At 36.2% G+C, this 26,620-nt stretch overlaps 1 protein-coding gene across 1 annotated transcript in view; it reads left to right on the top strand.

The window, feature by feature from the left end:
* Positions 1-26,620, top strand: part of HPSE2 (heparanase 2 (inactive)) — a 714,911-nt gene that overhangs the window by 63,959 nt on the left and 624,332 nt on the right. Inside the window, exon 3 of the mRNA XM_055424904.2 lies at positions 5,835-5,996. Within this exon, the coding sequence (XP_055280879.1) occupies positions 5,835-5,996 (162 nt within the window). The remainder of the gene's footprint in view (positions 1-5,834; positions 5,997-26,620) is intronic.

Below are 26,620 nucleotides of genomic sequence, written 5' to 3'. Positions count from 1 at the left end.
TTATTCTGTGAGGTCAGCATCACCCTGATACCAAAACCAGACAAAAAAATCACAAAAAAAGAAAATTACAGCAGTTACCTGTATGAACATGATGTAAAAATTCTCAACAAAATATAAGCTAGCTGAATCCAACAATGCATTAAAGGATCATACACATGAAATCAAGTGGAATTTATCCTAGTAATGCAAAGATTTTTCAGTGCTCGCAAATCAATCAATGTGATACATCACATTAACAAATTGAAGAATAAAGCCATGTGGTCATTTCAGTAGATGTTTAAAATGCTTTTGATAAAGTTCAACATCCAATTATGATAAAACAGTCTCAGGAAAATGGGCATAGAGGAAACGTACCTCAATATAGTAAAGGCCACTTATGATAAACGTACAGCTATTAATAACATCATGTTCAATGGTGAAAGCTGAGTGCATTTCCTCTAAGATGAGGAACAAGACAAGGATGTTTGTTTACTCTCATCACTTCTATTCAACATAGTTTTGACAGTCCTGGCCACAGAAATCAGAGAAGGAAAAGAAAAGGAATCCAAATTGAAAAGGAAGAAGTAAAACTGTCACTGTTTGCAGATGACATGATACTATACATAGAAAATCCTAAAAATGCCACCAAAAGACTAATAGAGCTCATCAATGAATTTGGTAAAGCTGCAGGATACAAAATTAGCATACATCTATTTGTTGCATCTCTATACAGCAACAAACTATCTGAAAGAGAAACTAAAGAATCCCATTTACAGTCACATCAAAAAGAATAAAATATTTACGAAGAAACCTACCTAAGACCTGTACTAAGAAAATTTTAAGATACTGGTGTAAGAAATTGAATATAACACAAACAGATGAAAACATACTTCTTGTTCATGGATTGGAAGAATCAATATTGTTAAAATGATAATACTACCCCAGGCAGTCTGTAGATTCAATACAATCCCTATCAAAATACCAATGGCATTTTTTCCCAAAGAACTAGAACTTTTAAAATTTGTATGCAGCCACCACGGACCTTGAATAACCAAAACAATCTTGAGAAAGAGGAACAGATCCTGAGGTATTATGCTCCCTGACTTCAGATTGCACTACAAAGCTACAGTGATCAAAACTGAATGGCACTGGTACAAAAACAGACATAGATCAATGAAACAGAAGGGAGAGTCCAGAAATAAACCCACACGTTTATGGTCAATTAATCTATGACAGAAGAGACAAGAATCTGCAATGGGGAAAAATAGTCTCTTCAGTAAGTGGTGCTGGGAAAATTGGATAGCTACATGTAAATGAATTGAACTGGACTACTTTCTCACACAAAAGTAAATTCAAAGTGGTTTAAAGACCTAAATGTAAGAACAGAAACCATAAAGCTCGTGTAAGAAAACGTAGGCATAACACTGTATGACATAAATGATGGAATTTTTTTGTATGTCTCCTAAGATAAAGAGAAATGAAAGCAGAAATAAACAAATGGACTTCAAAGCTTTTTCATGGCCAAGGAAACCATTGCCAAAATGAAGACAATCTACTGAATGGGGAAGAATATTTGTAAATCATATGACTGATTGGGAGTTGGTCACTGTTGTGATCTATCTATCTAGCTTATCTTTATCCTTTCATCTGTTGATGGGTCAGTAGAATATTACTCAGCTATAAAAAGATGAAATCTTGCCATTTGCAATAATGTGGATGGACCTGGAGGGTATTATGCTTGGTGAAATAAATCTGAGAAAGACAAATACTGTATGTTATCACTTACATATGGAGTAATCTAAAAAATGAAACAAAAGAATGAATATAACAAAACAGAAAAGACAGATATAGAGAACAAATTAGTGGTTACCAGTAGGTAGAGGGAAGGAAGGAGGGGCAAAATAGGGGCAAGGGATTAAGAAGTACAAACTACCATGTGTAGTGTGTAAAATAAATAACCTGCAAGGATATATTGTACACCACAGGGAATATAGCCAACATTTTATAATAACTTTAACTATTAATATAAAAATACTGAATCATGAACTTGTATATCCGAGATTAATATAATATCATGAATCAACTGTACCTCAGAAAAAAAGTCTATATTGCAAATCTATGTTTTCCACAAACATTGTTGAAATGTACTTTTTAAAATTTTAGGATGTATGTTAGGCTGTGCCCATTGTTTTCTTACTATTCTTAATGTTAAGGTAATTTGTTCATTTTATTTCAAGTTTCTGGGTTAAATGACGTTGAGGATATGAGTTACTGCTTCTTCTGCCTTCTGAACAATATGTTTGTTAGATAGTATACAGTTTAGTAGATATTCTGTTCTTTGAATTAGATTTCTATCAGAAGATGTCAGGATAATTGAAACCCCTCTTTCTTCATTATAGTGTATTTTGGTACAAGTTTTGTAATGTTTTTTGGGAAAGTATCATCCATGTTTCTTTTCTGGATAGATCAGCTGCAGTATGCTACTGTATAGTATAAGAAGGTTTTCTTTTTGGTTCCTCAGCTTTATTGATTACTATACTATTAAGTTCATTAGTGTCTATATAGGAGTAACTTCTGGAACAATCAGTGAATTTGGCTTTGAAAATTTTGGGATTTGGGACTAACCATGATTTGTGAACTTGAGCAAGTCACTTAAGCTTTGTGGACCTCAGTTTTTACATATATAAATTAGGGATAATAATATTACTCATTATCATTTAGGATGACAAAACAGATTGTTGTTGTTCAGTTGCTAAGTTGTCTCTGACTGTTTGTGACCCCATGGACTGCAGCACGCCAGGCCTGCCTGTCCTTCACTACCTCCCAGAGTTTGCTCAAACTCATGTCTGTTGAATCGGTGATGCCATCCAACCATCTCATCCTCTGCTGCCCACTTCTCCTTTTGTCTTCAATCTTTCCGAGCATTGGGTCTTTTCAAGTGAGTCAGCTCTTTGCATCAGGTGGCCAAAATATTGTAACGTCAGCTTCAGCATCAGTGAATGATCATTCCAATGAATATTCAGGACTGATTTCCTTTAGGATTGACTGGTATGATCTCCTTGCTCTCCAAGGGTCGCTCAAGAGCCTTTTCCAGCACCACAGTTTGAAATATCAGTTCTTCGGTGCTCAGCTTTCTTTATAGTTCAACTCTCACATCCATTACATGACTACTGGAAAAATTGGAGGGACTGATGCTAAAGCTGAAACTGCAATACTTTGGCCACCTCATGCGACGAGTTGACTCACTGGAAAAGATTCTGATGCTGGGAAAGGTTGGGGGCGGGAGGAGAAGGGGACGACGAAGAATGAGATGGCTGGATGGCATCACCGACTCTGTGGACATGAGTTTGAGTGTACTCCAGGAGTTGGTGATGGACAGGGAGGCCTGGCGTGCTGTGATTCATGGGGTCCCGGAGAGTCGGACACGACTGAGCGATTGAACTGAACTGAACTGAACTGACTATACAGACCCTGGCCAGTAAAGTGATGTCTCTGCTTTTTAATATTCTATCTAGATTTGTCATATCTTTTTTTCAAAGGAGAAAACATCTTTTAATTTTATGGCTGCAGGTACCATCTGCAGTGATTTTAGAGCCCAAGAAATAAAATCTGCCACTATTTCCATTTTTTTCTCCATCTATTTGAGATGAAGTGATGGGACCAGATGCCATAATCTTAGTTTTTTGAATGTTGAGTTTTAAGCCGCTTTTTCACTCTCCTCTTTCACCTTCATCAAGAGGCTCTTTAGTTACTCTTCACTTTCTGCCATAAGGGTGGTGTCATATACACATCTGAGGTTATTGATATTTTTCTAGGCAATCTTGATTCCAGCTTGTGCTTCATCCAGCCTGGCATTTCTCATGATATACTCTGCATACAAGTTAAATAAGCAGGGTGACAATATACGGCCTTGACATACCTTTGCCAATTTTGAATCATTCCATTGTTCCATGTCTGGTTTCAACTGTTGTTTCTTGACCTGCATACAGGTTTCTCAGGAGGCAAGTAAGGTGATCACCACAAGAGAAGTCACTGCAATGAAAAGCAATGAGAAACCTATGCACCACAACAAAATAGATTAGGATTTCAAAAATAGCTTACTATTAATGGTTTGGGCTTCCCTGGTGGCTCAGATGATAAAGAATCTGCATACAGTGCAGGGGACCTGGGTTGGGAAGATCCCCTGGAGAGGGGCATGACAACCCACTCTAGTATTCTTGCCTGGAGAATCTCCATGGACAAAGGAGCCTGGGGGCTACATTCCATGGGGTCACAAAGGGTCGGACACAACTGAGCACACATTAATTGTTTATACAAATAGTGCCTTTATGTTACATAACAAGAAAGAAAGGATAGGCTTTTGAGCACAAATAGGATAGCTCAGTAATGACCTTAGGGGCATAAGCTCTCTCATCTACCTGTTCACCATCTTTAGTGTGTAAGACTTTTGCCCTTGTGCTTTTTGAGTCATTGGCACAAAATGGCTATTACAACTTTGGGCCTTTTGTTATATTTCAGGCATAAAGAATAGAAAGGACTAAAACGCTCAAGGAAAAAACTGTTTTTTCTTGGTGAGGTTCTCTCTTTTAATTTGGCCAGGGAACCCCCTAGGGATATATGCCTTCGGTGCATTGGCCAGAAGTATGTTACATGGCTACTCATGACTTTCAAGGAAAGCTGGGGAATTGTATATTTTGGCTCTTCAGTCTCTATAATAGAGGAAGGCAAAGGTGAATATACTGGGTTTAGGATATAGGTCAGCTAGTCAGCAATGTTTGCTTTCATCAGTGGTTCAAAGGATTTAATGATGCACTGTATTTTAAAAATTTTATAGAGTGTAATTTAAATAGTATTTATTATTCATCTTGTAAACTAGAGTGTATTCTTGATTTTATTCTAATTTTATATTCAAGGCTCAGAATATCTTCGAGATTATTTACTTACTTGATTTTTAAATGAGTTCATCTTGTTGCCTACATTGTAGAACTTAGTATAAATATGTTTATTATAAATATTGCATTATTTCCAACCAGCTTCTGTGTTTTTGTCTAAAGTGAGTGAGCACTAGTCTCACATTTGAGTAATCTTTGTGAACTATACATCCTAATGCTCAATTGTCATGGGTTTGTTTTCATATGTGAGCCTCTCTTTTAGGAGTCTTTTGATATGTTTGAAAATTTTTTGCACAGTATGATGGCCCACCATTCATGTCTCCTGCCTTGTTTTCTCTTAGGTGTCAATGATATCCTTAAAGAGCCAAATCTTTCCTATTGGTACTATTGACATGAGCATTAGTTTTTCTTTTCCAAAGCCATAGGTGTCAACCGGTTTTTTTTTTTTTTTTTAATTTTAGCATTTTCTCCCTAAAATCCTTCAGTTTGTTATGTAAAACTTGAAAGTTTCTAGAGTTGCCTTTCAGATTGCTGCATGACAGTGACCTTCATAGTCACTAGTATTCAGGCAAGATTGTATTATTTTTCCCTATGGTAAAGATGTAAAGAAAAGGCCCTAGTTTCAAATAATGAAGTCATTCTTCATTAAAAAGAAAAAAAAAAAAATGCCCCAGGAGGTAAATAATTCCTGGAGGTGAGCTGAGAAGGGGAACCAAGGAGTGAGAATCTTAAATGAGAAACTAAGAAACAGAAATCTCCAAAGATTTTGGAAATGACTGGAAAAATTTCTAGGATGCATTGTGAAGTGGGAGACGCTTCAGGTTTATTATTTCTGAATCTTTTCATTTTGATGAAAATGTCGTAGTTTACAAATTCTGTCATATTGGGTGAAACAGGACTTTGTGTATATAGTTTCTGTTTTTTTTGTTTGTTTTTGCTGCCTGTCTTCCTTTTTTTTTTTAGACATTGTTCGAAGTGATGTTGCCTTGGATAAACAGAAAGGCTGCAAGATTGCCCAGCATCCTGATATTATGCTGGAGCTCCAACGGGAGAAGGCAGCTCAGATGCATCTGGTTCTTCTAAAGGAACAATTCTCCAATACTTACAGTAATCTTATATTAACAGGTAAGGGTATTGGGGTCGCTGGAATCTTAGAGCACTGTAGATTGATGGTTAGCAGCTTGATGCTTGGGAGACACTAAAGTGGGATTCAGATGATCTGTCTGTCTCTACATATCCTTTTTAAAATTATGATGAGTATTCATATAAAATATTTATTATATTTTGCAGATGTATTTTGACTTGAGGTTATGGGTGGTTTGGCATGTGTGTTCTCAAAAGAAGGACCAATGAAAACCTAATGAAGCCTTGTAAAAATATGACTTTTTAGATGTGTGCCAATAGATTTGAGAGAATTACTAAATTTGGTGTCTAAGAAGCAGCTATTTTCCTCTTTCTGTGTATGCCCTTTCTGTGAACCCAGTGAATATAAAGATGAAATGTAAAAGAGATAATGATCCACAGGCAGAGCTGAGAATGTTCTATTTTTGGGAGAGTTTGAAACTATCTAGGGAATTTGATTTTCTTTTTAAGAGCAAAGAGGCTAGGAGACTGAGCCATATTCACTTACATCCTTGGTTCTAGGAGGGAAGTGAATATGTGTGAAAGTTTGAAGGAGAAACAACTTTTTGCGGGGCTGCTGCAAACTTTGCTAGTAAAGAGCATGTGAATTGCATGCCTTCGTTAAACTTTGGAAAAATTCTAATAGCACACTCTAGTGTGAGAATCATGAAGGACTTGTGATGAACTAAGAAGAGGAGTCTGAGTTACTTCCATTTTCCTAAGGGTACGGAAGGCAGATCTGCATTATATTGATTCAGATAAACTTTAGTAAATCAAAGTGTATGTTTTTTTTCTTGTTTATGAATATTAAAAATACAAAGATGCAATGTCTGATGGGCAGTGAACATCTCACACTTACTTTTATAAGCTCCAAGTCAGGAAAATTTAAAAATTTTTACAAACTTGCTGGCATTTCACCAGGAATTACTGAGTGGCAACCAAGTTGTTTTGCTTTTGAAAAAGCACAAGTCTCTACTAACTTTCCATCTTGTAACTGGTGAAAAACCCAACAGCATAAGATGAAAGCCAGATTTAAATGTGACTTTAGAGAGCAGAGAAGAGGATTATGGATTTCATAAGTATAGGCCCTATTTTTTGTTCTTGGATAGGTCATTAAGGAGGGAAAACTTTAAAGTGATTTATGGCTAATAAATCCTAAATTGGTTAGTAAAACTATGTTTAAGTTTAGATGTTTGGAAAGAACATATTTTTCTCCAAATTTCTTTAGTCTACCTCAGATGTACAAATGTACGTGTGTAGTATTTTCCAATTCAGTTATTCTAACATTTTTAAGCATACATTAGAGAGGTCAAATCCTGTGTTCTTTAATGTGGCATAGAAAGAGCTTAGGGTAATTCTAATCCTAAACTGTGCATCCAGAGTGTGGCTTGAAGGCATATTATCTTTGAAAACACAAATGCTCTATTGAGTTCAATGGAATCTTTTCTAATTCTCAGTAACATAATCCCTTTGGATGTTTATTCACAGTTCAAACTGTTGGAATCAACATTGTCAACTTTTACCCTGACAACTTGCTTACTTTCTACTAAACAAACTTACCCTAGAGAAGAGCCTCTTTCCTGCTCTCACTTCTCCCAAGCTGCTTCAAAGAGCCCTCAGGCATTTTCCACATTTTTCACCCAAATGCCTGTGCAGAGGTGGTACCTTGCTGCAGACAGAGCATTTGGTGTGCCCTGGTTTGTTTACATGAGAGTTCGAAAGGTTTTGGTTCCAGGTGTTGGGAAGAGACGGAGTCATTTCATTTTAGCACCAGTGGTAAAACTATTTTAATATCTTTTAACTAACTCTTTGATTTTACACAGTGTGGTTTTCTAATTGTTATGAAGTTTAATCCTTGATTTCTTGTATAAATTTTGAGAACATGGTCTCCAGACAGCTAAACATAATATTTAAACATAACTAAACTAACTTTTGTAAATATTTCCCTTTTCGGTGATGAATGTATATTGGTAAGGAGGGTGAGGTTGAAGGGGCAGAGACCTCTGAGATGAAGTGACTTTCTTTACCAACATGTTCAGAGCACCTACCCTAGGATTTCTGTTTGGTGATGTTTCACTTATTTTGTATAACTGTGGCATAATGTTTGAAATATCTGCGATGAAAGTTTGTGGGAACAGGATGAGGAAACTGGGCCTCCAAAATCTCAGAAATAGATCACTCAACCTTTCTCCCCAATTATTTACAGAATTTCATGTATATGGGTAGCAGTGTATCATAATTGTTTCCTGCCAGTGGTCAGTTATTGGTATAGTCTTTATTTTTAAATTGGACAACTAAGATAATAGTAGAGGAAAAAATTAATAAAGTGATTCAAATGTCGGTATAGTAAGAAATTAATAAAGTGATGGAAATGACAGATGCTTAAAAGCGTACTAAAAATGATGGGTGTTGCCCCTACCTCACAAATAAGCCCTCATTCTTAGGTATTCCACCTTAGTTGATCATACTGTCAGCACTGAGATGAGAGGTATGCCTTCATATTCTGCGTTCGAGCTCACAATCTCTCTTAAACAGCCATCCCTCAGAGGACGGCAAATGATATTCTAGCTCTGAGGATCTTCTCAACAACCTTATGGCCCTAGTGACAACTCAGTCAATAGAAACAAGTAGTCCTCATTATATTCTTAAAAAATGGATTGTATTTTTGCCTGATACTAAACATGTCTTAATATCTTCATGTGAATGATTCACATGGTATTGGAAATAATGTTATCTTTACCTAACTTAGAGGGTTTTTGAAGTAAACTCTAAGGTTGTATGAAGGTGATGGAGAAATTCCAGGAGAACTTCAGTGACAGAACTGTTTTAAATATGCTGTATTCTTTCACACTAACTCTCCAACACATGCATGTAATCTTGTAGCTTCTTGAATCTGAGAGTATAAATATCACTGTGCATGTTACTCAAGGAGTAATAAATGAAAGTGAAAGTTTGGTAGGTGACTTTAAGAAAGAGTAGGAATCATGACTTCTGTATCTTTGTGCTTTTATGATTCTTAATGTGATAATTTTCAGTGTTTGTTGAAAATGTTCTGCTGTATACACAATGAATAAATTCACTCAAAGACGACTTCTTAAGGGTTGATTTGAATGTCTGTTAGGTTTGGATAGGTTCACATATATATATATATTTTTTTATTTATTGGAGGCTTTATAATTTATAAATTTATAATTTTAAATTTATTTGTAAATTTATAATAATTTTACAATATTATATTGGTTGGTTTTGCCATACATTGACATGAATCCACCCCGGGTGTACATGAGTTCCCCTTCCTGAACCCCTCTCCCACCTCCCTCCTCCCCTTATCTTCCCTCTGGGTCATCCCTGCACACCAGCCCCGAGCATCCTGTAACATGCATCGACCCTGAACTGGCGATTCATTTCACATATGATAATATACATGTTTCAGTGCCATTCTCCCAAATCATCCCACCCTCACCTTCTCCCACAGAGTCCCAAAGACTGTTCTATACATCTGTGTCTCTTTTGCTGTCTCTTATACAGGGTTATCATTTCCATCTTTCTAAATTCCATATATATGCATTAGTATACTGTATTGGTGTTTTTCTTTCTGGCTTACTTCACTCTGTATAATAGGCTCTAGTTTCATCCACCTAATTAGAACTGATTCAAATGCATTCTTTTTAATGGCTGAGTAATACTCCATTGTGTATATGTACCACAGCTTTCTTATCCATTCGTCTGCAGATGGACATCTAGGTTGCTTCCATGTCCTGGCTATTATAAACAGTGCTGCAATGAACATTGGAGTACACGTGTCTCTTTCAATTCTGGTTTCCTCGGTGTGTATGCCCAGGAGTGCGATTGCTGGGTCGTATGGCAGTTCTATTTCCAGTTTTTTAAGGAATCTCCACACTGTTCTCCATAGTGGCTGTACTAGTTTGCATTCCCACCAGCAGTGTAAGAGGGTTCCCTTCTCTCCACACCCTCTCCAGCATTTATTGCATGTAGACTTTTGGATAGCAGCCATTCTGACTGGTGAGGTTCACATATATTATTTGTCTCCTTTCCCTTGGCAGACCCCTCTCTTTTAAGGTATAAATTGAACTTTTGTGGCAGATGCCTGTACTATAATCAAATGAAAACAGAAACTAAAAAGTTAAAAGCCAGCCTTAAGGGGCAATATACTTTCTAGGATTTTGTTTAGAACATAAACTCTCAGAAGGCAAGGGATATCATATTTGTGCAAATATGCATATTGTGCTGCATTCTGCATGGTGACTAGAACAAAGTGAATGATCCTGAAATGAAGTCAACTTTTGAAAAATTTATATTGTAAAGTCATCTAGTCAACTCTCATTTCCAGGTAGCCTGAAATATGTAGCCCTTATAAATGGATGGCATTCATCAAGATGCTTTCCAAAATTCCTTTTTGAGGACTCTTGTCATGTTATTGTCTAGTACTTTAGGTTTTGTACTTCTTCTTTCAGTAATTAGATTTCAAAGTAGACTGAAATTCCTAAGCTTTACTGTATTACTGTGAAAATGAATTGAGCAAAAGAAGCTCATACTTCCCTGTTATGGTCAATCTTTCTAACTTCAGCCGAGCAAAGGGCTCAAATAAGTGGAATGAAAATTGTTCTTTCAGTTTTCAAAGGACAGGATACAGATCTGTTTAATTATTTGCATTATATAGTATAGTATTGAGGGCTTCCCAGGTGGTGCTAGTGGTAAAGAACCTACCTGCCAGTGCAGGAGATGTGAAATGTGGGTTCAGTCCCTGGTGGAAGATCCCTTGGAGGAGGACAGAGCAACTCACTTCAGTATTCTTGCCTGGAGAATCCCATGGATAGAGAAGCCTGGCAGGCTACAGTCCACAGAATCTGAGAGTCAGACATGACTGAAGAGACTGAGCACATATGCAAGCATGAATATTTCATAGTTGTTCAATTGATCTTCTATTGCTAAGCATCAGGGGCATCTCTAATTTTTAACGATTATAAATAATGTGATGAACAGCATTGCATTTATATCTTTGTGCAATGCCTGTGAGTATGAATGCTATGTCAAAGGAATGCACATTTACATTTTTGATGCATTTAGTAAGTTGACTTTCAGAAAGGTCATGCTGGTTTATACAGGGTATGAGATAACTCATCTTTGCTCATACTGATTATTTTCCAATCTTTTATCTGTGTTACTGTAATAGACAGTGATTGATATTGCATTGTTTTAAATTACATTTCATTGGTTAACTAGTGAGGTTAATAATCTTTTTACATTGACTGCCATTTTTATTTCTTCTGTGAGTTGTACATTTCTTTAGCCTATGTTTTTAACTGAGTTGTTGGTCAATTTATTATTGAATAATAAGGTCACTTTTTATATTAGGAATATTAATCTTTTATTATGCATATTGCCAAAAAATGTATTCTTGGACTTTTAAAATTTATCTTTGTCATATATATGACTAAGTGACTAATGGTTTCTTTCACTTTCACTAAGTATAGTTTAGTTGTTTTTTCATTTTATTTTTTTCCTCTCTCCCTTCCTCTGTGTCTATCCTGACAGGCTTAACAGTTTGAGGATTGTCTCTATCCTGCCCTTTGTGTTCCTACTGTAGAACTAGGTATTATAATGGTGTTTGCTTCTGCTCTGTAATGATATTGGGGATAGTTCCTGGGCGGAACATCTAGTTCCTGGGCGGCATAACCTGCCTGAGTTATGTACTTTGCTTTTTTCTCGGTGCTATTTTTGGGAATCTTGTCTTGGAGTATGTCAGAACTAGAGGAATAATGTTCTGTTCTTGTATTTTAATAATAAGATAATGAGTGTGCAGTTACTTCATAGTAAGATATTTGTTTCAGCTTTTTATAAATGAAGGAATCATAGTGGTCCCTTGGTATAGAAATGTGTAAATGGTTAGGCAGCTTTTAATTCTACCTTGTATATTGATTCAGCATGTGAGTTTTGAAATCAGATAGTCTGAGTTTGATTCTGGAACAGCTACTTAACAGCTCCCTTACCTTGGGAAGTTTTTTATCTTCTGTTTAGCTTTAATTTCCTCAAATGATTGTATCTTACATACTTTAGAGACTTGTTTGAAGATTTAATGAGGTTTTGTACATAATTCCTTAGTGTAGTGCCTGAAACACAGTAAATATTCACTAAATGTTAGATTTTATTATTGTGATTAATCTTACAGTGTTTTCAAATGCACATATTACTCTTGGGTAACTTAGTTGCTTTTGTGGTACTGAAATCTCCCTGCTTTAAGACCTCAATTGACACAGTATGGTAAGATAAAACCAATCAGAAACAGTTTTGAACTCTGCTGTTAATTTATGGTAGTTTTGTGATAAATCTCCTACCACACTGAACCTTAGATTCTTAGTTGTCTAGGATGTGTATAATATTTAGTAAAATAAAGCATGAGTCACTATGTCTCCTGGAAAATGAAAATCTGAAAATGTGTCATATGTGGGAAGCTTTGTTCAGAATGTTTTGATCAAGCATTTTGAGTTCTTTGAAAGCAGGATACTAACTAAATGAATATTAGTTGTTATTGGAATTATCTCTGAATATCCAAAAATGCAGCTCTGAGGATGAGCAGAACATCAATTAGATGGTATTATACATATTAAAATGAGCCCAATGTTATTATCAAAACAGTGAAATGTCTGCATAAAAGTCAGTGGCCATACATAAGTGCATAGTCATGAAGTTATGTAGCCATGATTAGAAGTTCCCTTTTTCTCCAGCTCTTTTTGGTTTTAAGTACAAATATATATACTCTATTGCTTGTAAGTCCTTATAGGAACTATTACATAAGTGAAGATTCTTTCTGAACTCAATTCTTACTACTATATTCAACAGACATAAATTACACTTCAGTAAATGCGATCAGGAAAAAAAGGTAACATAGGAGAAAAGGATATAATTGCAAAAACTGTTCATTTTGTATATTACAACCATTATACTGGCAATAGTACAGAGAATCACTAAAGAATATATATATTTTTAAAGTGGCCACATTCTGCTTCTCTCAGAATTAAACTTGGGAGCATTAATTGATTTCTATTCCAAGTTGGTGGAATCTTTGTTTTTATGAATCACAGAGTGAACGTCTTGTTTTCAGGAGCCTTTGTGTTAGGAGACTTGAGGAGATGATGATTACGTCCTGCTTTTCACCCATATTCTGTAAAAGATGATGTTGGAAGGAGTCCTTTGAATTTATTTATACATTAGCTCTCCTGTTTTCTTACTATGAGAAGCAGTTTCTCATAGGTTGATGGCATCACATCAAAGCATAATTAAATAAAAGCAACTTTTTTGGACAGTGAATTAAATGTGGATAGCCCTCTGCAAGTCTGGTTGAATCCAACAGTGGATTTTAGTGTATTTAGGTCAGTGATCTCTAAGGTCCAGGTAGGTGTGGCAAAGGTTGTATAGGCACTCCAGGATATGTACGAAGAAATCTATCGAGTCAAGATTTTCTGATTACTAGACAGTTGACTTGTCAGAAGATTATTAACTTTATACATTTTTAAATTCTGAGAATAGGGTGAGAATTTTCCTATTTGAGATGAACTGACAATGTTCCATCATCTGTTAGTTTAAGCATATTTAAACATATTGCAGTTCAGTGTGCACAGCCAAGTAGACTTAAAGGGACTTTTGGAAAGAAACATAATTAAATATAATTCTATTAATAATAATGCCAGCACGAAGGAACAGCAAGAAAATCGAAAAACAGAGAGTTCACCTTTTAGTGAAAACTTTGTCAGCCACAGAATGCAGTAAACATGATCTGGCAATATGCTGTCCAAAAAAATGCCTGAATTATCAAGAAGACTATTTGAAAATCAAATTTGCATGTTATTTTTAACAATATGTGTTATTGAAAGTTTATATAATGCCCAGAAATTATTATTAATACTATTTTAAAATAGGAGCAAAAAGGTGTTTGAATCATTGTAAAAAAAACACAATTAAAAAACATTGCTGATGAATTTGAAATTTCTATTTTGATCTATGTTTTATAATGTAACTAAAATATTACTGCAATTGGTGTATAAGTAGTATTTGTAGGTATCACATATATGTAATTTTATGTTACATATGGATTATTTATGATAAAAATATTTTACTGGTATGAAATAAAAAAATTTGGGGACCAGAAACCTGTGAAGTCCTCTGTTCCTCACAGCAGTATAGGAAACTAGATATGAATAGGAACCTTAGGTTTAAACAGACCTAGGATTTGATCTTGCACTTAACCATGTACTAGTGTGAACTTGGGTAAATTACTTAATTTCATTCCCATTTGTAAAATAGAGAAAATAATATCTTACATAGTTTGTGAGGACTGAATTAATTTAATGTTATAAGTGCTTAATACAGAGCCATATGCTCAATGAATATTAGTTATTTTTGTTATTATTTTAATTATTGTATTATTATTAATAAAGAGATTGTCCTTTGGGGAATCTTCCATTAATAAGCTTATGCGACGAGTTGACTCACTGGATAAGACTCTGATGCTGGGAAGGATTGGGGGCAGGAGGAGAAGGGGACAACAGAGAATGAGATGGCTGGATGGCATCACCAACTCGATGGACATGAGTTTGAGTGAACTCCGGGAGTTGGTGATGGACAGGGAGGCCTGGCATGCCGTGATTCATGGGGTCGCAGAGTTGGACACGACTGAGCGACTGAACTGAACTGAACTGAAGGTACTGTCACAGTGCAAAGTGAGAGGAACTAAATAGATTCCAAAAGAAGTAAGTCCTTGAGTTTTATGATTATTGTCAGAAGTAAAGGTTTCTGTGCATTTTTGTGTGTGTGTGTGTGTATAAGGGTCTAGATTTTGGGGGAAGTAGAGAGTTTATTGTAGAGATTATAAGGGCAAGAGCACATGAACACACTTGCCCATTGCCACACTTCTTCCCCAGAGCAGCTCTTTTCTCTGTTAGGGTTCTAAAAAGGAGAAATGCAGCTATTCTATAGTTTCTTTAGTCTTTGGATCATTTCTTTTGAATGTAATGACCTCAGCTGTTGTAGGTTACATGTTCCTTTTCTTAGTATGAAGAAAAGTTGCAGATTTGCAGGTAAAACTTCACACATAATCTGGGTAAGTGTGGAAGTAAGATGGGTGTTCAGTTCAGTTCAGTTCAGTCACTCAGTCGTGTCCGACTCTTTGAGACCCCATGAATCACAGCACGCCAGGCCTCCCTGTCCATCACCAATTCCCGTAGTTCACTCAAACTCACCTCCATTGAGTTGGTGATGCCATCCAGCCATCTCATTCTCTGTCGTCCCCTTCTCCTCCTGCCCCCAATCCTTCCCAACATCAGAGTCTTTTCCAGTGAGTCAACTCTTCGCATGAGGTGGCCAAAGTATTGAAGCTTCAGCTTCAGCATCAAGTGATAAATTGTACTATGCTGTGAAAAACAGCATTTTGTTCACTTGAATAGACATTTGATTGTCCTGTTACTTATGTTGTAAAATATATTGCTGTTACAGTGATTGATAGATGGTGCATGGGGGAGAAGATGTCAGAATTGAGAGATCTGGATTTCTTTTTGCTTTACATGTATCCTTGGGGCAAGCTTCAGCTTTCTCATTCATAAATTTAGAATTATAGTATCTGCCTTTTGTCAATAATCTTTCAGCCTGTGTCTGGACACCTATCATTAGTTAGAACTGTGCTAACCATGGGATCTGTGGATAAGATATGGTCTGATTCCTGCCTTCCCTGGAAATATAGTCCAATAAGAAGATAAACAGGCAGACAATTATGGCTCACTGTGGTTCAGTTCAGTTCAGTCACTCAATCGTGTCCGACTCTGTGACCCCATGAATCACAGCACACCAGGCCTCCCTGTCCATCACCAACTCCAGGAGTTCACTCAAACTCATGTCCATTGAGTCAGTGATGCCATCCATCCATCTCATTCTCTGTCATCCCCTTCTCCTCCCGCCCCCAATCCCTCCCAGCATCAGAGTTTTTTCCAGTGAGTCAACTCATCGCATGAGGTGGCCAAAGTATTGGAGTTTCAGCTTTAGCATCAGTCCTTCCAATGAACACCCAGGTGGTTAGGCCTATATTAAAGGAATAAGAGTGTGAGTTGACCTAGGAGAATCAGAGGGGCCTTTATGAAGGAAATGGTGCTAATGATCTGTAAGTTTCCTACTTTTATTTTAAAATTCTGGTTAGCATGTGCTTCAGAAATTAAGGACTCTTTGGCAAACTGAAAGGGACTGGGACAGGAGGAGTTTTCTTCAAATTTGTTGATAGCCTCTGATGCCTTAAAAAATAATTCAATCCATTTGAGTTTATTTTTGTGTATGATTTTAGAGAGCATCTTAATTTCATTCTTTTATATATGGTTGTCCAGTTTTCCCAGCACCATTTACTGAAGAGACTTGTCTTTTCTTTATTATATTGTCTTGCCTCCTTTGTCTTAGATTAATTGACCATAGTAAAGTGAAAGTGAAAGTGAAGTCACTTAGTTGTGTCCAACTCTTTGTGACCCCATGGACTGTGTAGCCTGCCATGGTCCTCTGTCCATGGGATTTTTCCAGGCAAGAGTGGATAGGGCTGGCATTTCCTTCTCCAGAGGATTTTCCTGACCCAATGATCGAACCCAACTCTCCCACATTGTAGGCAGACGCTTTACTGTCTGAGCTACCAGGGAGGGTGTGTGGGTTTATTTCTGGGCTTTCCTTCCTGTTCCTTTGATCCATGTATCTACTTTTGTGCCAGTACCATACTGTTCTGATTACTTTAGCTTGTTAGTATAGTCTGAAGTCAAGAGAGCCTGATTCCTTCAGCTTCATTTTTCTTTCTCAAGATTCTTTTGGCTATTCAGGGTCTTTTGTGTCTCCCTACAAATTTTAAAAAATAAAAGCTTTTTCTAGTTCTATGAAAAATGACACTGGTAATTTGAAAGACCTAAATAAATATAACAGATACTGTAAAACTCTTAGAGGAAAACAGGTAGAACATACTTTGACAGAAATTACAACAATATCTTATTTCATCTTTTAGAGTAATAGAAATAAAAACAAAAATAAACAAATGGGACCTAATTAAACTCAAAAATTTTTGCACAGAAATAGAAACCATAAACAAAATGAAAAGGCAACCCACAGAATGGGAGAAATTATTTGCAAACAATGCAACTGAAAAGGGATTAATCTCCAAAATTTACAAACAGTTCATGCAGCTCAGTATTAAAAAAAACAAACAACCCAATCAAAAAATGGGCAGAAGACCTGAACAGTCCTTTCTCCAAAGCGAATATACAGATGGTCAACAGGTACATGAAGATGTTCAATGTCTGTAATTACTCAATAAATGCAAATTAATACTACAATGAGGTATCACCTCACACCAGTCAGAATGGCCATCATCAAAAAGTCTACAAACAATAAATGCTGGAGAGGGTGTGGAGAAAAGAGAACCCTCCTACACTGTTGGTAGCAATGTAAATCAGTAATAGCCATTATGGGAAACAGTATGGAGGTCCCTCAAAAAGCTAAAAAATAGAACTACTATGATCCAACAATTCTAAGTGAAATATGTCAGGAAGAGGAAGATAAATATGATATTGCTTATATGCAAAATCTAAAATAAGTGATACAAATGAACTTATTTACAGAACAGAAACAGACTCACAGACATAGGAAACACACTTATGGTTACCAAAGTGGGAAGGAGGGAGGGATAAATTGGAGTTTGCGATTGACATCTATGCACTACTATGTTTAAGATAGATAACCAACAATGAGCAATTATATAGCACAAGGAGTAGCACTTGCAGTAGCAGCATGTATATGTGTGGGCTTCCCTGGTGGCTCTGCTGGTAAAGAATCTGCCTGCAATGCAGGAGACCTGGGTTTGCTTCTTGGGTTGGGAAGATCCTCTGGAGAAGGGAATGGCTACCCACTCCAGTATTCTGGCCTGGAGAATTCCATGGACAGAGGAGCCTGGTGGGCTACAGTCCATGGGGTTGCAAAGAGTCGGATGACTGAGCGAGTTTCACTTTCACTTCATGTATATGTATAGCTGAATCACTTTGCTGTACACCTGAGCTAACAAAACATTGTAAATCAACTACAGTCCAGTATAAAATAAAAATTAAACCAAAGAATAGTTTATAGGTAGCATATCTTATTTTTTGTACACTAAGTTTAGAGATATTACATGTAGGTACCTGTAGATATCATTTAGAATTAAAGTTATTGAGCAACTTGGAGGATCTCAGTCTTTCTTCACTCTTGTTCTTTTTTCCTTACCTGTTTGTTTTGCTTGATTGAGGACACACATTAGGGCTTCACCCTCTGCTTTCTCTCTTCAAGTTTTTTAAAGTTTAACTTTAAAAATTTTTTAAATTGAAGGATAATTGCTCTACTATATTGTGTTGGTTTCTGCCTTACAATGTGAATTAGTCATAGCTATATATATGTAGATATATATATATGTATCCCCTCCCTCTTGAGCCTCCCTCTTACCCCACCCTCATCCCATCTCTCTAGGTCATCACAGAACACCAGGCTGAGCTGTCACCAGAGAATATTAATTGGTGAGAGCTCTCCCAAAGGCCTCCAAGTCAACACTAAGACCCGGCTCCACAAAAGGCCAGCAAGCTCCAGTTCCCTTCAAGTTTTAATCCACCCTTATGGTTTGAACTGTCAGTAGAGGTTGAACTGTCCAATCCATTAATAAAGGAGAGAGAATAAAAATATCATTTTTATTGTCATCAGAATTCAAGTGGATCCTGATTTGGGCCCTGTAGGTTATAAAATTTTATTTGCCCCCATTTAGACAAAGGATACAAAATTAGAAACTCAAAATTACACAAAAATGTTTATATGGAAAGGCAAGAGACCCAGAATAGCAAGTACAATACAGAGTAAGAACAAAGTTTAGGACAGATACCACCTGACTTCAAAACTTATTATAAAGCTGCTGCTGCTGCTGCTGCTGCTGCTGCTGTGTCACAATCAAAATAATGTAGTATTGGTGAAAGAATAAATAAATTAGATAATGAGATGGAATAGAGAGCCCAGAAATAGACCCATACAAATGCAGTCGATTGTTTGTTGACAAAGGAGGAAAGGAAATTCAATGGATAATTGTTGGTCTTTTCAATACAGTGAGCTGAAACAATTGGACATCCATCCAGTCTAGAAACAGACCCTTCACTTTTCACAAAAGTCAACTCAATGAATCATAGACTTAAATGTAAAATGCTAAACTATGAAACTTCTAGAAGATAACACAGAAGAAAATCTAGATGACCTTAGGTTTTGTCATGAGTTTTCAGATATATCAAAAGCATGATCCCTGAAATAAAAAATTGAAATTTGGACTCAAAAGTTTCTCTCATTTGAAAGACATTGTTAAGATAATGACTGTGTTGGTTCAGAACTATTCTGAATTCTTATTTTTAATTTGGAATAATATAAAATGATGTTTTATGTTTGTCCTGTCAGAAATTATTTTCCCTTTCTCCCTGTGATATGTATTAAAAAAGGAAAGTTGCTGATCCTCTAAAAAATTATTAGAAATTTCTGTTTTATGAAAGGGAAAAAAATGACCAATAAGGAAGACTTTAATGATGCTTTTAATGAGTCTTTTGAATAATTTTAATAGGATCTTTTGGCTTCCCAATCCATTAATAAAGGAGAGACAGAATAAAAATATCATTTTTCTTGCAAACAGAATTCAAGTAAAATGTTTATTTTATGCCTTACTTTCAGTTGCCAATTTCTCTTTACCCTGAGCATATTTTCTCAAGATTACTATTTTCTCAATGCATTTTTTGAAAACATATACATTCTCATCTAGATGAGTCTCACTTCCATAAATTTTCCCCTTTCCATTGCATTGAACCTACACTTTATGTTGGAAGAGAGGAGGAGCTTTATTATTCTGTGCTTTTAAGGCCAGGACACCGTGTACCTGTTAAGGATGGAGCTTTTGCACATACACCCTGAAGAGTAGTTACCATATTTGTGCTATGGCTGCCACTCCCATCTCTTCAGAGAGGAATTTGGGCTGGAGAACTGACCAGGAGCTGAGAATGCAATTTCCTTTTCAAGTGAGCCTAGTTGAATGAAGACTATGTGCTAAGTAGGAAATAGTACAGGAAGCCAATGCCAAGGGGCATGGATTTTTCCTTTAAAATATCTTCAAGATTATATTCTCTTTGCAGGAGAAACCCCCAAACTAACACCCTTGTGTTTTTGAGTTAAATAATTCTATTTATGATGATATCCCAGGAACGGGGGAGCCTGGTGGGCTTCTGTCTATGGGGTCACACAGAGTCGGACATGACTGAAGTGACTTAGCAGCAGCAGCAGCATGATGTTTTAGAGATGTTTATTGTTGACAGGCTAATTTGCTAGCATGTGAGTTCTGGAGAACAAATTGGTCTACCTTCCTTAAAGCTTTAAAAAATAGTTTAAAAAAATCTATTGAATTATAGTTGACTTATAATGTTATAATAAGTTTCAAGTGTACAACATAGTGATTCATAATTTTATAGATTACAAACCATAAAAAGTTATTATAAAATATTGACAAAATGCCTTGTGTTGTACAATACATTCTTGTGACTTATTTATAACTGCTAGTTTATACCTTTTAATTCCTTTCACCTATGTTGCCCATCTCTCTACCCCTCTTCCCACTGTGGTAATCACTAGTTTGTTCTCTGTATCTCTGAGTCTATTTCTGTTTTGTTGTATTTATACATTTGTCTTGGTTTTAGATTCCACATATAAGCTATAACACACTACTTGTCTTTCTTTATCTGATGTATTTCATTAAGCATAATACTTGCAGGTGCATCCATGTTGTTGCAAATGGCAAGATTTCATTCTTTTTTATGGTCGAATAATATTCCATCATGTGGACATACTACGTCTTCTTTATCTAATCATCTTAGGTTGCTTCCATGTCTTGGTTATTGTAAATAATGCTGCTGTGGTTAGTGGGATGCTTATGTCTTTTTGAATTAAATTTTTCCTTTTCTTTAGATAAATACCAAGTGGGTGGAATTGCTGGATTGTATTACAGATTTTTAAATTTACTTTCCCCCTGTCCCTGTCATATTACTCTCTCCAGATCTGTGTGTTGTCATACTCCATATGAGTAAAATAGCAGAACCTGATTTCTGTGGAACCTCACACAACCAGTGTCATCTGGTAGTGATATTTACTTTTATTTTTTCTAACCTAATTGTCTTATCTGTGATGATTCTACTTTTTCATGTGCTGGCTTTCCAGTGTATGGAAAAGAAAATTTCTTCCATCATCATCAACCTCTTAGTAAAATAAGTGAATGGGAGAAGAGTAGAGCTCACACTAGTTATGAAGATGAAGATAAACTACATTCTGGAGTATTTGGGGGATATTGAATTCTACCAGTTTTGTTCTATTTTTTTTTTTTTTTCCTTTGAGAAGAAGTGGCAGTAAGTAGCCAGCCTCACATAGCACAAGAGATTCCTGTTTAGCATTATCATTCCATTCTTGGAGTCACACATTTTTGTTTGGAAAATAATCCATTCCACTCTGTGCCAGTTGGGAATGGCTCTTGTTTACCTGGCTTAAGTCATCATTCCAGCATTTGGTACTCTAGGCAAGAATTCCAAGAAGCTAATAAAAGGCTATCCAGATAAACAGTTTTCCAAATTAAATTTATTGCTGAAAGTGTTATTAGGAATCAGACCAGCCTTGCAATGTTATAGGTAAATAAACTGAGGCTACTTGTTCAAGGTCACGTAGTTGCCTAGGTAGGACTAAAATTCAGGCTTTGGATTTTTGGGTTCATTGCTATTTTCACTACACTTCAAAATACTTTCTCTCCTGGAAATTAAATAACTTCTGTCCAATTGGAAAAAATTATGCAATTAAAGAATTAATTCACGTATGTACTCTAGAAGTTTTATTGAGGGCTGCTTTGACTAGTGTAGAAGTAAACACACATTATGGAGGTAAATACGTCACATTTTTTAGCCACAGATGAGCCAACTGTCTGTCTTTTGGTGCAACTGACAGATGCTTGACAATACAAGGAGGCTAAGCACTCTCTCTCAGATGTGGTGATCCAGAGTACCTCTACCTGTGAATAGGGAAGTGGACCTTTTGCCTGAGTCTTGAAGGAAGAATATGAATTGTAAAATGCATGATAGGATGCAGGCTAACTTTATTGAAAATGTGACATCATTTAACCCTTTGTGACCTGCTAACACTTTCAAGTCCCTGTAGTAAAGGCATCACTTACAAAAGCATCCGATTTAAGAAACCACTTCAGACTGAGAGGATTAAGGCTATAGGATAAATCCAAGAGGGACTTTTAAAATTCTCTTTAGGTATTTTATTTTAGTGGGCTGGGTGGTAATTGCTAATATGATTACTTTTTAGGGTAAATGATTAGATTTTAGGCATAGATAAGGGAAAAAAAAGCAATATTCTTTATTTGTATGTTTGTATTTTTAATAGAATTATAATAGTTTACCTAGGTAAGAATACAAATTAGTCATGAAATATTATATAGAGAGAGTTCAGAAGAAGTAGATTTCTAAATTTGAGGGGATACATACCATGTTACTAAAATAAACTACTTTTCCCCTTCTAATCAGTCTCTTTTTCTTACTTATGGGTTGCTACACATCACTTTCAGTATACCCTCTCTTTTTAGTTTATGCCTGTTACTCCAAAGTTGACAAATTCATGTTTTGTACTTTTCTGCTAATCTCTCTGAACACAAGTAAGCTTTTAACAGACTCTCAGATACTCTCAGCATAGGTCTGTTTTCCATGTCTGTTTTTGTATCTCTGTATTTCTTTGTTCTCAGCTGTTTCCTTTCTTGTAGCTCAAAATGACAGTATTTTCTTTTCATTAGCTCTAAACTATCTCTTAAAGAGGAGACATACAATGTCCTTGTCTACTTCAACTGTTTAGAATTTCATCTAGAGAGTATTATAGTTTTTTATATTTTATAGGAGTTGTTGTTTTTCAGTCACTAAGTCATGTCGGACTTTCTGCAACCCCATGGACTGCAGCACACCAGGCTCTCCTGTCCTTCACTATCTCCCAGAGTTTGCTCAAATTCATGTCTATTGAGTTGGTGATGCTATCTACCCATCTCATCTTCTGCTGCCTTCTTTTCCTTTTGCCTTCAGTCTTTCTCAACATTAGGGTCTTTTCCACTGAATAGGCTCTTCACATCAGGTGGCCAAAGTATTGGGGCTTTAACTTCAGCATCAGGAGCTCCATATTTTTATATCTTGTTTGAAAAAGCAAAATAGATTTAAGTTAATTAAGAAGTCTACTTACAGTTAGTCTTTTCTTATTTCTTGATGTACTATTAACATTTGCAGAAGTCTAGTGAAATGCCTTTTTAGAAAAATGAGTCCAGTGGATCCTTGCTGCTGCTAAGTCACTTCAGTCGTGTCCGACTCTGTGCGACCCCATAGATGGCAGCCCACCAGGCTCCCCCGTCCCTGGGATTCTCCAGGCAAGAACACTGGAGTGGGTTCCTTAGTGTTCATTTTTTTCCCTTTTCTCATTTTAAGAAAACCAGACAAGTTCAGTGTGCAAGTCCCTGAGAGATATGTATTGAATGTTCATCCAGAAGTTTCATGACAATTCCAACAATATTCTGTTGTGACTTTGAGCAGTCTTTTATCAATCAATCACTTTTTATCTGAAAATCAAATGTATAAAGGTACAGTTCTGGGAGCCATGGAGAAAAAGAAGTTAAATACATATTCTCGATTTCCAGAGTAGCTAAAACAAAGTGTTAAATATTGATTTAAGAATAAGAACCAATATAAAATACCATTTAAAATGACAAAGTTAATCACAAATGTGAAATTAAATTGTTACAGTTTATGTTTAGTGTTGGTTAAGGTCAAGGAGGACGTGGTTGTCGAGGAAGACATGGCTCCTTTGGGAAAGAAGTCTATGAGAGATCAGTAACTCATTTTCTAAATTAGCTGAGAAATGGCAAAGGGCTAGAAAACCAATGACAGAAAATTAAAAAAAATTATAGTGGCAGAATAGAAACTGATTAGTATATAGAAGTATAGTTAACCTTTCAGAACTGATTATTCCGTTTAAAGGAAAGTTTAAATAAACTGTTTCAAAAGATGCCTAGACTATTATCAGATTAATGTCACAGAAAAGAACATGGAACATGATCTAGAAAAATTAGTGAAGAGTAGAAAATTCTTAAAACAAAGGAGTCAGAAAGGCCAGCAGGACTAGAATTCTGATGTTAATATCAACAGTAGGGGTTTGAAAATAACTTTTTAAAGTCTCAGCTTCCTCAGCTATAAAATGGGGGGTTTCATAGATTACCATGAAGGTTAAGTAATATGCATGCTTAGGGATTGGGGCTTTCCTGGTGGCTCAGATGGTAAAGAATCTGCCTGCAGTGTGGGACATCTGGGTTTGATCCCTGGGTTGGGAAGATCCCCTGGAGGAGGGCATGACAACCCACTCCAGTATTCTTGCTTGGAGAGTCCCCATGGACAGAGAAGTCTATGGGGTCGCAAAAAGTTGGACACAACTGAGCGAAGGGGATGACAGAGGATGAGATGGCTGGATGGCATCACCAACTCGATGGACATGAGTTTGGGTAAACTCCGGGAGTTGGTGATGGACAGGGAGGCCTAAGCGACTGAATTGAACTGAACTGAGCAATTGAGTACCACACAGCATAGAACAAGCTTAGGGCTTAGCACAGTGCCTAGTTCATAGTAAAACCCCTCAAATAAATGGTAACCATTATAAATTTTATATAACCAAAGCTCAGAAAAAATAGAAGGGGTTTAAAACATAATAATATTATTTTAAAAATTTTGCACTATTTTCTTATTTTTAAATCAGAATTGTTCTTATATCAGGTCATGAAAACCCAGACACTTCAGTTAGCTGATGCAGTTTTAAAAAAATGATTGGGGAACTTTCCTGTTGGTCTGGTCTCTACGACTCTGTACTCTCAATGCAGGGCCTGTGTTCAGTTCCTGGTCAGAGCACTAGTTCCCACATGCTGCAACTGAGTTTGCAGGCTGCAACTAAAGATCTCACATACCACAGCTAAAGATTCCACATAACATGACTAAAAAAAGATCTTGCATGCTGCAACTTTAGACTTGACACAGCCACATAATTACATAAATAAATACCAAAAAGAATTTTAAAATATAGAAATTACATCAAACATTTTTCTTGACCACAAGGGTATGAAACCAGAAATTAGTTACAGAAAGAAAAGTGGGAAAAAAGTGTAAACACTTGAAGACTATACAACATGTTACTAAAAAACCAATGGAACAATGAAGGAATCAAATAAAATCAGAAAGTACCTCAAAAACAAAACATTAAAGGAATTTGAAAAAGAACAAATGAAGTTCAAAGTCAGCAAAAGGAAGGGAATAATAAAGATTAGAGAAGAAATAAATAGAAACAAAAACCAAACAGAAAAAAATCAATGAAACCAAGAGCCTTTCTTTGAAAAGATAAAATTGATACGCCTTTAACTAGGCTTATCAAGAAAAAAAGAGATCAAAATAAAGTAAGACGTGAAAAGGGGAGAAATTGCATCTGATATTATAGAGATGCAAAAAAATAGGAGAATAAATTTACATGCCAACAAATTGGACATTTTAGAAAAAAGGGATAAATTTTTCAAAACATGCAGTCTTCTAATACTGAAGAAGGAAGAAATAGATAACCTGAACAGGTTGATCACTAGTAGTGAAATTGGATTAGTAATCAAAAAACTCCCAGCAAAGAAAAGTTCAGAACTAGATGAGTTCACAGAAGAATTCTACAAACAGATAAAGAAGAGCTAAATACCTATTTGCAAATTTTCCAAAAATTGAAACGGAGGGAACATCTTCAAATTCATTCTGTGAGGCCACTATTGTGTGCATGTGTGCTGTCTTTCAGTTGTGTCCAAGTCTTTGCAACCCCATGAACTGCAGCCTGCCAGGCTCCTCTGTCCATGGAGTTTTCCGGGCAAGAATACTGGAGTGGGTTGCTATTTCCTACTCCAGGCTATCTTCCCAACCCAGGGAATGAACCTGCATCTCCTGTGTCTGTTGCATTGGCAGGCAAATTCTTTACCACTGAGCCATCTGGGAAGGCCTGAGGCTGTTATTACCGATACCAAAACTAGGCAAAGACACTACAATAAAAGAAGGTTACAGGCCAGTATCCTCGGTGAATATATATGCAAAATCCTCAACAAAATCCTCAGCAAGCCAAATTCAGCAATATATAAAAAAGACCATTCAATGTGATCAAGGGGGTTTTATTTCTGTGATGCAAGGATGGTTCAATATTTATAAATCAATGTGATACAGACCTTAACAAAAGGAAAAATACAAATCACATGATCATCTCTATAGATTCAGTAAAAGTATTTGACAGTATTCAACATCTGTTTGTGATAAAAACTCTCACCAGCATTGGTACAGAGGGACATATCTCAATATAATAAAGGCCATTTATGACAGATTCACAGCTAACATCAAGTTTATCAATGAAAAGCTGGAAGTTTTCCTCTAAAATGAAGAAAAAGACAAGAGTGTCTACTTTTGCTACTTCTATTTAGC

This window comes from Moschus berezovskii, chromosome 12 (assembly GCF_049115385.1).
Source record: "Moschus berezovskii isolate FMDL1 chromosome 12, NW_MosBer_1.0, whole genome shotgun sequence".
Taxonomy (NCBI): domain Eukaryota; kingdom Metazoa; phylum Chordata; class Mammalia; order Artiodactyla; family Moschidae; genus Moschus; species Moschus berezovskii.
The sequence above is the reverse complement of the archived record's forward strand: the minus strand, read 5'-3'. Positions and strand labels throughout refer to the sequence as shown.